Source organism: Diabrotica virgifera, chromosome 3, assembly GCF_917563875.1.
Source record: "Diabrotica virgifera virgifera chromosome 3, PGI_DIABVI_V3a".
Taxonomy (NCBI): domain Eukaryota; kingdom Metazoa; phylum Arthropoda; class Insecta; order Coleoptera; family Chrysomelidae; genus Diabrotica; species Diabrotica virgifera.
The window spans coordinates 7,932,954-7,949,861 of NC_065445.1; the positions used below are offsets into that span (position 1 = coordinate 7,932,954).

General features: G+C 31.4%; 1 protein-coding gene across 1 annotated transcript; it reads right to left on the reverse strand.

The window, feature by feature from the left end:
* Positions 1-1,767: 1,767 nt before the first annotated feature.
* LOC114330198 (transcription initiation factor IIB) lies at positions 1,768-16,702 on the reverse strand. Its single transcript, XM_050647796.1, has 6 exons — positions 16,598-16,702; positions 16,396-16,506; positions 16,210-16,343; positions 9,564-9,755; positions 9,018-9,349; positions 1,768-2,684 (listed from the first exon to the last, which is right to left on the reverse strand). Exons 1-6 carry the CDS (start codon positions 16,615-16,617, stop codon positions 2,523-2,525), a joined length of 951 nt encoding a protein of 316 aa, XP_050503753.1. The 5' UTR covers positions 16,618-16,702; the 3' UTR covers positions 1,768-2,522.
* Positions 16,703-16,908: the final 206 nt, after the last annotated feature.

Genomic DNA, 16,908 nt, shown 5'->3' on the forward strand with positions numbered 1-16,908 from the left:
TGGTTATTATAGCGACCGTAAATTTGTAATTAACAATTCAATTGTTGCTAAACTGTTCATTCAATTTCCATCGGCTTCTGGAATTATAATCTATACGAAAAGAGCTTTTATAATACCAAGGTATTTAATTATTGATAAACAATTACGTATCTAAAATTTTAGTTGAAAATTAAAGATTTTGTTGGAAAAACCCGCATTTTCCGGGGAAAATTTTTGTCGAAATAAATCGGGAAAAACACGTCTCTATGCAGAATTTAATTACGGTGAATTTTTATTTGGATGTTCTTGGAGTAAAGTTAAAATCTTTGGAGTTATAAAGCAAAAATTGAAAAAAACATGATTTTCGAGCGCCATTCTGTTTATAAAGTAGGACACTATCTGCGGACTTTGCATACCTATATTATTAATATATACAATCATAAGATTCGATTCCAGCAATACAATTGCTGGTAAATAACTTTTCCTTGTATTTTGCTAATTAGCCGAGAGTAATAAGCATTTAGTTAAAAATACAAATGGGTTATAATAGTTGTTCAGTACGCTTTCAGACTTGTGAGTCCATCTTCAGTGAAATTCGAAGTACTTGCGCTAATAACTGAAAATCCAAACAGTGGTTGGGCTTAAATTGAATACTGCATACTTAAAAGTATTGAATTAAATGACATAAAAATGGATATAACTGTAAGGGAACAGTATGTCTCTACTCGAAGTATCAGTTTTGGTCTGCAGTAGCCTGCTAACTGACATAAGTAGCCGGAAGTAATTTAAACCAAATTAAAAAACGGTTTTTTGAAGTTATACCTCTTTATGCGCGATGGGAGTGAAATTTAATATGCGCGAATTCATCAAAAACCTTGGTCCCCGACGCAGACGAATTATACCATTTGCTCTGATTGGTTGTTCAAATGACAATAATTGTTCAATATGGAGGTTATGGATAAACAAATATTGTATAGGTATATTAGTTTTTATTGTTGTGAGGACACAGACAAAAGTAAGTTTATAATTATAGTAACTTTTTAAATAGTTTTTAAAAGCAACAGGTACGTACTTAATTGTAAATGTTTCAGTATTGTAATAAAAAATTACATAGATACTTACCTATTTGGAAAATGTATGTACCTATCTAATAGGTAATGCTTTGATTTACATAATTTGATTACCAACAAAATTTCTACCACACTTCATCTAATATATCTATTGTTTTCTTACTCTATGTTTTGTTGTATTTTAATTCCCTTTGTGAACACACACACAAAAATCAAACTAATTTGATTAAATGCAGAACTGTCAAACAGTAAAACGTTCAGTTAGCCTATCTTCCTACATGACAAGTACGTGTAAGTCGGGTGACGGGTGTGTTTAAGTGGATTTCAAATCTAAGCACGCAGGTTCGAATCCCAATCCAAGTTTTTATTTTTTTTATACATTTTATGATTGTGAATATATTTGTTATATAATTTTTTCAGAAAATGCATATTTAGTTAAAATTTTTGCCAACAATTATTGTTCAGAAATCATTTCTTTGTGGCATTTTCAATGTGTTTGTGTGTATTTTATTCTTTTATTTTGTTAATTTTTGGTATTGTTTTAATAAAAATGTTTGGAAAGTAGAAGTATTAAAATTAGTTTAATATTTAAATAAAATATAAATAAACTGTTTAAAGTATATTTAATTTTAAGAAATCATATAATAGAAGTATAACTCCTTACGTGCGTACAAAGTACCTACACACACATTCTTTTCTTAAATAAAAGTCGGACAAGTACGAAAAAAGATTTTATTGTTGTACATCAATAACATTATAAAAATACGGGATACCTTACTAACTACAAAATCATCACAAGCTAAGTTACAAATGTATAGCCGATTCGTCTAAATTACACTTAAGGAGAGATGTAAATGGTATGTAAATTTTTCAATCAAATGGTATGTTTATGGATGAGATTGTACCATTTAATGTATATTAAATTAAGGCTCTTTAAAAATCCCAAATGAAAAAAATACAAACAAACTTCTTTCTTTTTATAACCTGTACATTTACGTAGTTAAATAACACTTTTTATAAAAGTTTCCAGTGCTTTGAAGGCATCTAAACCCTTTTTTGGAATAATACTTAAACTCCGATTCCTAAATTAATATCCTAAGAAAAAAAAATGTGATAACCATATCTCTTGTCTTTATAACCGACAAAATACCATAAATATTTGTTTACAAATAAAAACTTAAAGCTCTACTTGCCCTTAATAAAAAATAACGTCAAATAAAAACTACAATCAAGTCATTAATTACAGAATTACTCAATAACCTATAAAACAATTATTTCTTTACGAATGCAAGCAGGAGTCGTTAAAAATTTTGAAATTAGCCTGAATTATAAAAAAGTTTGTAAAAGAATTTTGATCATGAATGATACATAAAATAAGTTTTAGGATAAAATTACGAATGCTGCGGCCTGTTTGACTTGTTTGATGCTTTTTGAAACCTTCAACTTAGATAATATGTTGTCTTTCCTGAATGCTTACATCTGAGGTAATTGCTCGATAGGAGTAGCAAACTTGAAATCTTGTGGGAAGAGATTGACTGCATGTGGATACATTAGTTTGTATGATTGCCTAATTGTTACATCAGCCACACCAGCTATGTCGCCTATTTCTTTTTGACTTCTCTTATCCTCAGAAGCCTACAAAGAGTATCTAATTTAGAAATAAGAAAATCTACGGTTTCGTTTTGATTTAAATCTGTCTCCCTCCATCCTCCCATAGTACTATTTCTAGGTCTAACTGTTGTGAAGGAGGCTCTGAGGAAGATAAATTTACACCAACACGACCGTAGTTTCTAGATATAAATTAAAACTATTTATATCGCAGTATGGTTAGAACGCCCTCTAACGGGGAATAAGTGAAATGAATTTCTACTCGATTCGAGTTTTCTGTTTAACCCAGGTATGACAATACCAAAAGGCAGTGTTAGGAAAATATTCATTATTCTTTTTGGAAATATCGATACACTTTTGGCATAGTAACGTAAGTCACCAAAAACGTTTTTGTAGAAAAACCACGTTTTTAATTTAACCTGGTTAAGCTTATTTAAATTATACAAACTTTACCAGGGTGTTTTTTGAGGTCTACACTTTAATAAAGAACAATATTTTTTAAAGTTTTTGTATAGTTTTAGCGGTTAATTGATACTTAAGTTACTTTACGGGTTCTAAAATCTTGAGTCTTGATAAAAAATGTAACGTAAGCACACACATACGTCACTTTGGCGGGAAATTGTAGCAGTTAAAGTAATTTGGAAAGAATTACAAACAATCGTTTATTATAATAACGTTACAACAATCTGATATTTATTTAAGTGAATTTATATAGCTAGATGAAAAAAAAAACTAAAGGAAATATTAAATTCTTGCTAGTAAATACATAATAAACTAAATACATAATATTTTTTATTAAGTTTTGGAGGCTTCATCATCAGTGTCATCCTTTGCATCAGTCTCTGCTAACTCATCTTGAAGAGAAGACTTACATTTTAATTTAAAATATACATCATGAAACCTGGCAGGTATGAGATTATTTTTGCAGAGTTTTTCCAGATCCCTTTTTTTCAATTCGGATATTGGAAGCAGTTGCTTATAAATTTTTTCAGGTTCACAAACGACCATTTCTTGTCGCTTTCGACCTTAAAAAAACAAACGCTTTAGGATAATCTGCAATTACGTATTCATTTTTTTATTTGTAGTTTATTAACAGTAGTTTAGCTTAAAAATATCTAGGCACTGATCAAGTGTCGGTAAGGCATAAATGGTAAATAAAATTCAGTTCTAAACAAGTGTTCTTAATAAACTTTTTTCTAAAAAATTCGAAAGGGTTCTCTTCTTTTCATCATAACTTGATTAATTTCAAAGCTATTAAGTTCTTCTGCAGCTCATTTGATAGGTATTACGAAGTACTTTGACAAGTGCTTTGCAGATTTTATAAAGTGCATCGTTTTCCCGTTATTTAAGCTTGAATGCTTAGATTTGAGTACTCGTCGAAAATAATATACACTCAATTACCCAGAACTCACTTTGAATTAACGTTAGTTTAGTTCTTTATGTAAGGGGTGTGTATTTAGTTTTTTATTATCTTCAATTTCGTCAATAATAAGTTTTTTGTAAAAGCTTATAGTTTTTGAGTTATACGTGAAAAACAACTTTAAAACAGGCATTTTTTACGAAAAAAATAAAATCTTTGATATTTATTTAATAACTCAAAATGTATTGATTTATTTTAATAACGTTATATAACAAATTTGGCTTAGAATTTGTCCCTCTATCGACTTATGGTATCATTTTTAATAAAATAATTTCACCCCCGAGAAGGGGTAGCATCCACCCCCAGGGTAAAAGCGCAAGTTTGCATCATGTCACCTTTATTCCTTGAGGTATCCTCTAACTACTCACCAATGTTCATGAAAATCGATGAAGGCTCAACGAAATCAGAGGTAAAAACCTTAAGTGACTGCACTGAATATTCTATGCAAATCAGAATAGAAACATGCAAGCAGTATTTCTTTATTTCTAACCGTTTTCTAGATACAAGAGTTCAAATTGATAATTTTACAATTTTAAACTTATTTTTTTCACAAACAGTTTATATTTTATATCAAAATTTACAAAGATTTTTTAACAAACAATTCAACCGAATTTTTTTTTAGGTTATGTCAAAATAATTTGTAATAAATAAACGAAATTAAATATGAAATGGAGTTTTACAGGTTCATAATGTTAGTTAAGGTTTTAGAGTTTTTTGAAATAACTACAAATACATGTTTTTCGTTATAACTTACCTAAAATCAATAATTTAGTCGATTGTAGCACGAATCTGTCACTGTCGTAAGCCAAACACTGACTGCGAAAATCTGACGTAAGTAACAGAATCCGACCGGTACTTACGTTATTATGGCGGTAAACGACGTTTGCTTACGTTATTGTTATGGAAATACTGCTAAAGTTGCGTTTCTTTTGCGGGTATGATTAAAACAATTCTGGACATACGTTTTTAAAAGATTAAAAAAAAAAGGTTTAAAGTAATTCTAGGCTTATTACATTTTGGCAGTACCTTCTAAACACTAATAGCGTTAGTTTAATGAAAAAACATGATTTTCGCCAAAAATGTCACTTACGTTACTTTGCCAAAAATGTATCGATATATTAGGGATAAACTGTCTAGTCACAACCTTCCTGATTTGATGTTTTGTAATAAACGGTCAGCTTCTAATGGACAAGGTATTGCTAATTTATTCAAAGATTTCTTTCAGACTGTTTACTTACCCAGTAATAACGATTTCAAGTTACCCAGTGCACATTTAGATAGCAACATCGGTGCTTGCTTCAATATCACTGACTTTACTGTCACTGATATTTTTGATGGTATATGTTTTCTTCCAAATAAAACTTCCAGCGGTCCAGATGGTGTTTATTTCCTTTTAAAAAAATGTGTCTGCACTCTTGTTGGGCCATTACTGTTATTATTTAATAAATCCTTACAGTCTTCTACATTTCCAGGTGCTTGGAAGGAGAGTTTTGTTGTACCCATATTTAAAAAAGGTCAGAAGAATGACATAGAAAATTATCGTAGTATATGCATTCAATCCGCAATTCCCAAACTCTTTGACAGTTTGGTAGCTAAGCAGCTGTCGTGGGTGTGCAGGGGTCTGATTTCTGAATCTCAGCACGGTTTTTGCAGACAAAAATCTACAGTAACGAATCTAATTTGCTACCAATCTGATCTCTTAAAGCATATGGAAGATCGTCAGCAGATTGATGCTATTTATACGGATTTCAGTAAGGCATTTGATCGTGTTGATCACCAAATTCTCCTTAATAAATTGGCATCCACAGGTTTTCATGTCCATTTTGTTGAGTGGGTTAAAAACTTTTTATCTGGTCGTACCCAACGAGTACCCAATGGGTGGTCTTTTTTCTGATGTTATTACTGTAAGTTCTGGTGTTCCACAGGGTGGGCATACGTCTCCCCTGTTTTTTGACTTATTTGTTAATGATATCGTTAATTGCTTCTTATATAGTAAATGTTTAATGTTGGCTGATGATGTGCAATTTTGGCGAGTTGTGAATGATATTGAGGATCAGAAACTTGTACAGGCTGATATGGATCGCTTATTTGATTGGTGCATTTGCAATAATCTTCAGTTATGTGTTGAGAAGTGTTGTTATATTAGTTTTTCCCGTAAGTTAAACAGAATTGATACTGCTTATCACATAGACAGTAAACCTCTTAGATATGTCTCGTCTATTAGAGATCTAGGTGTTATCATGGATGAAAAGCTCTCATTTGTCGAACATATCAATTCATTATCCGTAAAAGCTTCTAAATTACTTGGATTTGTTAAAAGAAACTCTAAATACTTCTCTATTGATGCTGTTAGGTTAATCTATTGTTGTCTAGTCAGATCTACATTAGAATATTGTTCGGTAGTTTGGTCTCCGTACCATCAAATTCATATTGACACTATTGAAAAAGTCCAACATAAGTTCCTAAAATACTGTGCTTATAAAACTCAGACTTATATTGAGAACCATGATTACACTGGGATTGAGCAACGTTTATCATTAGCTCCCCTTAGTGTTAGGCGTGATATTTCGGGAGGTGTCTTTGTTACCTTTAACACGGCCTTTCACAGAACATCCTACAGTAGTAACATGCCTTTAGATAGATATATGTGCTTCCTTAACAGTTTTGAAATGGATCTGTTTAATATAAGCCTGGGCCAACTGAGGAGATCTCTTGCCATGTGATAATTAGGTTTCGTCTTGCAATGTTGTTGTATTTTATTATTGCATTTGTGTTTTGTATAATTTTATTGATTTGTTTCAGTTACATTTGTGTACATTTTATATTTTATTTTTCTAACTGTTATGTTTTGAATATCTTGCCTGGTGATTTTTCAAGCCTTTGCTTTTCTTATTTTTACTTTTTATATTTTAATGAATGATTGTACCTCATTTTTTTATTGTATTTTTACTGTTAATGGGGTTTTCCCGTGGGTAAATAAATAAATAAATAAAAAAAATTCCAATTTACGGTTCAGTGAACCCGCATGAAACGAGTCTGTGTACTATAATACAGAGTATGGCATTAGTAAATATATAAATTAAAACTATTTATATCGCAGTATGGTTAGAACGCCCTCTAACGGGGAAGAAGTGAAATGAATTTCGACTCGATTCAAGTTCTCTGTTTAACTCAGGTATGACAATACCAAAAGGCACCGTTAGTAAATTGGAATATTTTCCTAACAGTGCCTTTTGGTATTTGCCATACTTGGGTTAAACAGAGAACTTGAATCGAGTCGAAATTCATTTAATTTAGAAATATTATAAATACATTTTAAAACACAACACACAGATACCCCTGTCGAAAAAATTGAAAAATTACTGGTCCCTATTTTTCAACTAGAATATCTATTTTACAATATTGAAAATTATATTCTTTAAGGGTTTGGGTACGTATTTTCGGCTGCAATGCTATTCAAATGGGGATTTATTTTTTTCAAATCCTGAGAAAACTAATAAGTATTTTTGAAAAATTTAAACGCAGAATGAAAGATTACATTATTGCAAGGACCGAAAGTTTCTGAGAATTTCTGTTTGTATAATATTTCTCTTTGAATATAATGTTTGTTTTAATAAGTTACAGGGGTGAAAAACTAAGAGAAAATGTAGTGTGATTTTTTATTTCAAATATCTCATTCAAAAGAAACTTTTTATTTATTCTAAGGGACTTTCGGCCCTCGGTAATAATTTAGTCTTTCATTCTGCTTTAAAACTTTTCAAAAATACTTATTGGTTTTTTCAGGATTCGAAAAAAATTAATACAATGTCCATGGTAATATTTTCCAAATCTATCTTTATCTTACAACGCACTCAGTCGAATAGAATATTGTCAGCATATTGTCAGTCAGACACTGGCAATCAGTGAAAATCTTAAATATTTGATATAAATCGGGAATATTTTGAGTTGTTAATTAAATAATATTGATATATAGTGTATTTGATAAATAATTGATTTAAGACATGAACTTAATAAAAAGTTATTTATTGTGTATTATTTGTGGAAGATCCAAGCAGAGAATATATCAGGATAATATATTCTGTGATCCAAGTATTTTGTTTTTAAAGATGTTCAAAATTGTAAGCGTTCCATAGTAACAATATACATATTGTTAAAAAATCACTTTAACACTTTTCCTCTTTTCTCAATTGAATATTAGTTTTTGTTGTACACATAAATTATTACAATCACCGAATACATAGTTAGTGAAAAAATTATCACATTTATTAACTGAATTAATAATTTACAATTATACAAATAACAGTTATCCAAGAACATTCAAAAGCCATCTCTTTAAGTTAATGATGACATTTTCAAGTAGAATGAAATTCTAGTAATGTTTACATATCCATACCAGTGTGAATTTTACTACACATAATTTGCCATGTAAAGACAGAAAAATTAGGGATAGCCGTAAAATATTTGCGAATTATGTACCGATGGCCTTAACAATTTTTTTTAGAAAGAACCATTCTGTACCTCGGAACCATACAACACTATGTCCATTTTTAAAACTTTACAGGAGAGCAGTTTTAAATAATTTTTTAAAATAGGGGCAAATGGACTTGGTGTTCTTTTAAAGGTCACTATCTCCATTAGCAGTTGGTTTAGGACCTAGTGCTCTATTCCTCTAAATAAAATCATAAAAGTTGATTATTAGTGTGTAAAAGTGTAAAAATGTCAATTCAAAAAAAAGAACATATTGTTGTATGGTTCCGAGGTACAGCATTAAGCAGTAAAAATTTTGATATACAAGAGATGATCCGCATTTTCTTTTAATTTCCCCCAAACAGACCAGTTGAAAAATAGAGCCCAGTAATTTTTCGATTTTTAAATGATTTGTGTCCTGGGAAAAGAAAAATATAAACTTATAAAGGGAAAATCAGTGCATATAATTTTACCTGTGAAGCCATATAAATCGCTGCAGCAGCTACAGAGATTGGTGATCTTCCAGGTACAATATCCATCTCCACTGCCCTTCTAGCAATGTGTGTAGCAGCCCTTTGCACCATATTTGGTAAACATAAATTAGAACAGAATCTTGACATAAAATCTCCAGTGGTTATAAGATCTACTGATGTTTCTAGAGCCTTCAGTATAAGTTTAAAGCACCGCCCTATTTCTCTTTTACTTATCTTACTTACTGCACAGATTTCTTTGAATGTTCGAGGCACTCCCTCCTGACGACAGGCAATATATAGGCAAGCAGATGCTATCGCATCATTTGAACGACCTAAAAACATATAGAAAGGTAAGTTTTACATATATTATACTGTATTACATCTTAAAAAGTATCTCTTTTCTATTCTAACAGTGGAGTACAATATTTTTATTTGTATTTTCACCTCTTAACCTGTTTCAAGAATGACTCGAAAGACATCTGTAAAAAGAAAATGTCTTTCGACATCATTTCCATGGAATAGGTTAAAAAACTAAAAAATTCTTACCTTTAAGGTTTCTACCATCATGTACTTGTTTAAAGAGATTATTGGCTCTGTCCACAATAGTTCTAGGTAAATTGATACGATCAGCCATAGCGTTTATTTCTTTGAAAGCATTAATCAATGCCCTATCAGAACTGTTCATTGTCCTACGATTTTGATACCTAGATACACCAAAAGTATCGAAACTTGCATCACCTAAAACATTAGTCATTAATGTGACATTTCTGTTTTAAATGCATATTAATAAATTTCATAAGAAGAATGTCCTTAACCCAAAAAGTGTATTGTTTAATAAGTTTAAGCAGATTGTAATGTACACAGATGATGTAAATTTGGTGGGAAGAACTGCAAGAGACATCAAACAAGAGCTTGAAGAAAATGTGAAAGAAATAGGCTTAGCCATCAACATAGATAAAACTAAAACCCTAATACAAGCAAGGAAACAATGAAACTTGCAGAATTTGACAATAGATGACACATACCTGGGTGTACAGATAACTGAGGATGTCAGAGAGGTGGAGGAAATATGAAAACGGATAATATTTGCTAATAACGCATACTTATCTCTGATAGAGGTGTTTGAATCCATAGGGAAGTAAAGTTTAGAATATATAAAACCATCATACGACCAATGACATATAGTCCCTGCCAATTCCAACTATCGAATGTGAAAAATGGTACTTTTAAGGAGAGCAAAACAACTCTTTTTTAGAGACTCCTAAATCAGTGCATTCACAAATGGGATAATTTTTCTATTTTTTGTATGTAATGTTTAATCCTTGTTAGATTGATAACGAATTTGAACTGCTTGTCATTTATTTCTTTCCAAAATATTACAATCGCTACTTTGTTTTTGTATTATTCAAAGAAAGATTTGTTTCAGTCCGATGTTTCAAAGTAGCGAATGTATAATGGCGAATAACTGTATAATCCAATAATGAAAATCCGTTAAAATGAAATCATAAACTGCCTCACAAGAATTTCTTGGAAGCGATACTGAAACAAAATTCGCACACATTGTAAACACATGCATTTTGTTCTTCTCAGCAGTTTAGCATTTTCAACAGTTTACAGATTATAATTAAATAACTGTTGAATAAATTACAACACAAACTAACAAATGTGACACATTCGACATTTAGCGTTGTACAAATATACCTTTAGTTATATTTATACAAAACAAAAGTATCGAATATACCATTCTTGTCAGTTTGCAGTCAACCAAATGGAAAAATGTTCATATTCGATAGTTTAAACAGCATATTTCCTGTGCTCCTAATCAAGCTACATAGAATAGAATAGAGAAATATGCTTTATTGTCCCTGAAAATTTTTACAATTTTATGGACAAAGCTTACATACAGTCATAAGAAAAACATAATATAAATATCAAATAACAACTACAATTTACTAAAATTAGATAAATCATCAATAATGTACAGTATAAGATATAAAAGCCAAGACAACAACAATTTATTGCAAAATATATATATAAATTGCAAATTGAACATACAACAAATAAAATAAAATAGGTACAACATAAGGAACTGACAAGTTTATGCTACTGCGTATGGAACCCAATTTTCTTAGTTATTCATTAAGAAATTCTTCTATTGAATAATATGGTCTTTTGGATAGATAGGCTTTTGTTATTTTACGGAACTTAGGGAAAGATGTTGCAGATTTAAGTTGTAACGGAAGATGATTGTACAGTTTCTTTGCGGAATATAATATAGATGTCTTTATTAACTCAGTGGATGGAATCGGTAAATAAATATCAAAGATTGAATTTCTGGTGGAGTAAAGATGATTGGGCCTTGATGGAAAGACATGAAGGTGTTTACGAATTAAACAAACCGTTTCTAGAATATATAAAGATGGAAGTGTTAAAATTTAGTGCTCTCTGAAGTAACTTCTGCAATGTGTAGATCTTCTGAGGCCAAACAAATATCTTATTGCTCTTTTTTGCAATCTAAAAATGACATCAAATTGAGCAACTGTACTAGAACCCCAAAAAGGAAGACCATATCGAAGATGAGACTCGAACAACGAAAAATATGTTATTTTAGAAGATGCTAAATTGAGTTCCCTTGAGACAGATCATATTGCATAGCAAGCTGAGGCGAGTTTCTTACTTAACGAATCGATATGAAGGGACCATTTGAGGTTGCTGTCTAAAAAAATACCAAGAAATTTTACAGAATCAACGGTACTGATCTAGCTGTTATTAAGAGGCAAAGGTTGAAGAGCTCCTTTATAGGATAATGCTACTGTTTTATTTACGTTAAAAGAGAGTAAATTAGAGTCAGACCAGGTCTTTATCGTCAGTAGGTCCGAAGTTATAGTTTCATGAAGAGATGCAATAGTTGAGTTGCTCCAAGTGATACTGGTATGACCAGCAAAAAGAAAAATTTTCCCATTGATTTTTAAATTAGTGATGTCATTTATAAAGATAAGGAACAGTATAGGACCCAATACTGAACCTTGTGGAACTCCACATACGATGTTTTTGAGACTAGAGTCAGTATCATTTGCTCTAACTAGTTGTTTCCGATTATTCAAGTAGGATTGGAACTAATTCAAAGAAATACCTCGAATTCCATAGAACTTTAGTTTTGTAATCAAGATGTCGTGATTTACACAATCAAAAGCTTTGGCATAGTCGCAGAAAACAGTGGCAGTATAAAGATTATTGTTTAGTGCTTGGTAAACCTCGTGTAGTACAGAAAACATGGCATCAGTGGTACATTTATTTGTTAAAAAGCCGAACTGATTTTGTGATAAAATGTTGTTATCAACGATAAAGGACATAAGTCGAGTTTTTTATTTATTTATTTATTTATTTATTTACGGGATTACCCCCATTACAACACATACAGTATAAAATCAATCTCTGTAATATCTACTAAACTAGAGTAAAATAAATCTTAATTACATACTTATTAAACAAAAACGAAATATTAATAGTTATCCATTACACATATTACATCTATTACACAAATCAGTTCAAATAAACAAAAAGTACCTGTCAAGCTCTTTTAATCCGATTCTTAAAACCAGCCAAGGAGACACCAAACATTTCCAAGTTATTCTCGTTTATAATTTTTAGTGTTCGCTCAATGGGCGAATGCATACCATAGTTTGTCCGATGAAAAGGTATATAAAACAAATCGACATGTCTGAGACTTCTGGAGGGAACATATAAATTAATAGATTGGAGAAGTTCAGAACAACAAATTAAACCATTTATTAATTTAAACACAAATACCAAATCAGAGTTATCTCGTCGAGTTTTTAATAAATTCATGTTGAGTGTTTTTAAAATATAGGTATAATCATGATTAGTAATGCGTATGTTTAATTTGTATGCACAATATCTCAAAAATTTATTCTGCAATCTCTCCAACGTAGTAGAATGAGCTTGGTATTGTGGAGACCATACAATAGATGCATATTCCACTTTAGTTTTAATGAGTCTCTCAATAATTTTGGAGAGTACCGGTAGTAAGGCAATAGGTCTATAGTTGCAGGCATCAGATTTTTCGCCACCCTTATGAAGAGGAATAATAATGGCTGTCTTTAGGCACTCTGAAAATTTACCTTTTTCGAAGGAATCATTAATTAGTGAGAGGAGGATTTCCAACACATTTTCTGTGAGATTAGAGAAAATTTTTACAGATAGTCCTACAATAACGAGAATTTGCCACAAGATGTATCACATATAATGCGAGGACGAGGTATCAAATCTGAAAAACCCAGTTTTTCACATTAGATAGTTGGAAATGGTAAAGATGATATGGCATAGAAATATGGATCATGACAGCAAAGACAATAAACCTTGAAAGAAAGATATTAGGACCCAACCTACGAATTATACCAATATTACAAAGAAGCCAGTATACTAAATTATGCAAAAATACAAAGAAGATTGTGCTGGACAGGTCATTTCATAAGAGTGGACAATGACAGAACACATCTATGTCTGCACAGTCAGTGACCAATGAATGGTTTTGCGTAAACCGATTACTGCTCAATGCAGCAAAAACCAACAGAGTTGTTTTTTCTCTCAGAGACACACAGAATGTAAATGATGGTATGAGCAGTGTCGGATTTCTGGGTGTATTATTAGATCCCAAGCTTCAATGGGGTGAACATATCAACAGTCTAAGTAAAAAGCTAGCAAAAAATCTGTTTGTACTCAGGAATCTGGCATCTAATGTTTCACATAAAGTCTTAATAACAGTGTACCATGCAATTTTTCAGTCTCGTCTAGCCTATGCCATTTTAGTCTGGGGTCATTCAGCAGAAATGTTGACAGTCTTTGGTTGGCAGCGTAAGGCAGTGAGAGTTCTTGCTGGTCTTTGGTATAGGGATGATTGTAGGCAAGCATATAGGTCCCTAAGAATTCTCACTGTTCCATCTCTATATATACTTGAGAACCTAATGTTTATCAAGAGGGGAGGGGTGCACTTTGAAACCCATGAGAACATACACCAACATGACACCCGATATAAACACCATCTCGTGCCAGCCTACTGGAGATTGAGGAGGTGTCAAACTGGGCCAGGATACTCGGCTATTAAATTTTTCAACAAACTTCCAGATAGTTTAAAGTGTCTTCCATTAAATCAATTTAAGAGTACAATTAAAGATATTTTGTTAGAAAATGTTTTTTAGAGTAATGAGGAATTTCTTGCATTTAAATTTTAGGATTTTATGACTTTAAGCAATGTCCATTGTTAATGTAATCAAATTTAATGTGATTTTAATGTTAGTATTTAATGTTATTAATACTCTTAGTCGTATTGTGCATCTTTTTAATTTGTATTGCGTCCAAATCTTTGTGTAATTTTATTTGACATGTGTTAAAACACTTGTTAGTCCAGAAAGCCACTGCGCATCCGCTAGCAAAAATATTCTAATTCGGATTTTTTGCACAATCTTACTCAGAAAGGACTCCTTTTAACAAATTTGCATGTTGCCAGGACCAAAAAGTGGTCAAAAATTTTTTAAACGTTTTTTTTTGTTTTTTTTATAAAATTATTTTTCTTGCATGGAAAAAAGTTTTTTTAGGTTTTTTGGATCATTCCAAACAGAAAAGGTCTTTAGTGACTTTTCTCTAAAAATGATTTTTTTGGACATATAAGCGATTAAAAATTGAAAAATTGCGAAATCGGACATTTTTAACCCTAAATAACTATGTGAAAAACTCAAAATTTGAATGTTGCCAAGGTAGGTAGATATTCTTTAAACATCGATTGATGAAATCCCGAAGAGTTTTTTGCAATACAATATTAAAAACTCCTTTGTTTTTTAATTACTAATCAAGCATGCGCGACACTATTTTCCACCGACAGTATGGTGCAAATGAAAGGAATAAATTCGTTATTTCGTAAACCGGTGACTTTAAGGAAAAATCCCGAAACAGGTCGATTTTTATTTTTAAGTTATGATATTGTGGCATATATGATATATTAGTGACGTCATCCGTCTGGGCGTGATGACGTAATCGAAGATTTTTTTAAATAAGAATAGGGGTCGTGTGGTAGCTCATTTGAAAGGTTCTTCAATTCTCTATTTAGTAATGTAAACATTTACATAATTATTTATACAGGGTGTCCTTCTACTTCTTTTTTTGTCAAATAATTTAATTTAATAAAATTTTTTTGGACACCCTGTATAAATAATTATGTAAATGTTTATATTACTGAATAGAGAATTGAATAACCTTTCAAATGAGCTAGCACACGACCCCTATTCTCATTTAAAAAAATCATCGATTACGTCATCACGTCCAGATGGATGACGTCACTAGTATACCATATATGCCACAATATCATAACTTAAAAATAAAAATCGACCTGTTTCAGTTAAAGTCGCCGGTTTACGAAATAACGAATGTATTCCTTTCATTTGCACCATACTGTCGGTGGAAAATAGTGTCGCGCACGCTTGATTAGCAATTAAAAAACAAAGGAGTTTTGAATATTGTATTGCAAAAAACTCTTCGGGATTTCATCAATCGATGTTTAAACAATATCTACCTATCTTGGCAACATTCAAATTTTCAGTTTTTCACATAGTTTTTGAGGGTTAAAAATGGCTGATTCCGCAATTTTTCAATTTTTAATCCCTTATATGTCAAAAACTATGATTTTTAGAGAAAAGTCACTAAAGACCTTTTCTGCTTGGAATGATCCAAAAAACCTAAAAAAACTTTTTTCCATGTAAAAAAAATAATTTTAGGATAAAAACAAAAAAAAACGTTTAAAAAATTTCTGACCACCTTTTGGTCCTGGCAACATGCAAATTTGTTAAAAGGAGTCCTTTTTGAGTAAGATTTTGCAAAAAATCCGAATCAGAATATTTTTCCTATCGGATGCGCAGTGGCTTTCTGGACTATGTGTTATTGACATGAATAAACGAATCTGAACATAGTAGAATCTTAGTGGAACTATAGTGGGACTTCAGCCAGTAGGAAGACCAAGGAAGAGGTTGATAGACGAAGTGAAAACCGATGCTAAACTATACATATTGAGGGTGGATACCAAGGGGAGAGCAGCCAGGATCACAGATACTTAGAGGGGAGACCAGGCCCGATTTGGGCTGTAGTGCCATAGGAGAGAGAGATTATTAAATTTTATTCTTACCTCTACCTGGTCCTATAATGGTGGTCAAGTCAGATCCACCCAAAAGCGGATTTTCGGGGCCACCAACACGAGAAGGATCTGTTCCATTTTTATCATTACTGAATGTTCTCCATTCCGAACCCACATCTATTACCCTGCAAATTACATCTCCAATTATAAATTCACATAATTTTAAAACAAACTAACCTGTCACCAACAACTAGGCCACATTCTGAACAAATTTGGTCTCCCGCCCTGTAGTCTTCAATTAATGGGGCATCTGGATGGGAACTACAGCAAACTTTATTTGCATCGTATCTGAAAAGTTTAACATATGTTTAGAATACAAATCTTTGTTGATTATGTTGTTTTTCTACCAAAATAAACAAAAAATATACAAGAGCAGTACCTTGATGTGCTTGCCATCATCAAAATTCAATGACAAATTAAAAAATATTTGACGGCTGTCAGTTATATATGGCTGTCAAACCTTAGAACCTTAGTGTCAAACAGTCATCTTTTCTTCTTATTTCCATGCGTATAATTAACTATTGAAATATACAGTTAGGTTGACCATTTGTTTATACTATACAAAACAAAAGATGTGTATTTTTAAAATTAATATTGATTTATTTATTAATTTGGACTGTTTATTTAATAGAATAAACTTTATTATAATTTTATCTAGAAAGTGGAAATTAATTTTTTCTAAATCACTAA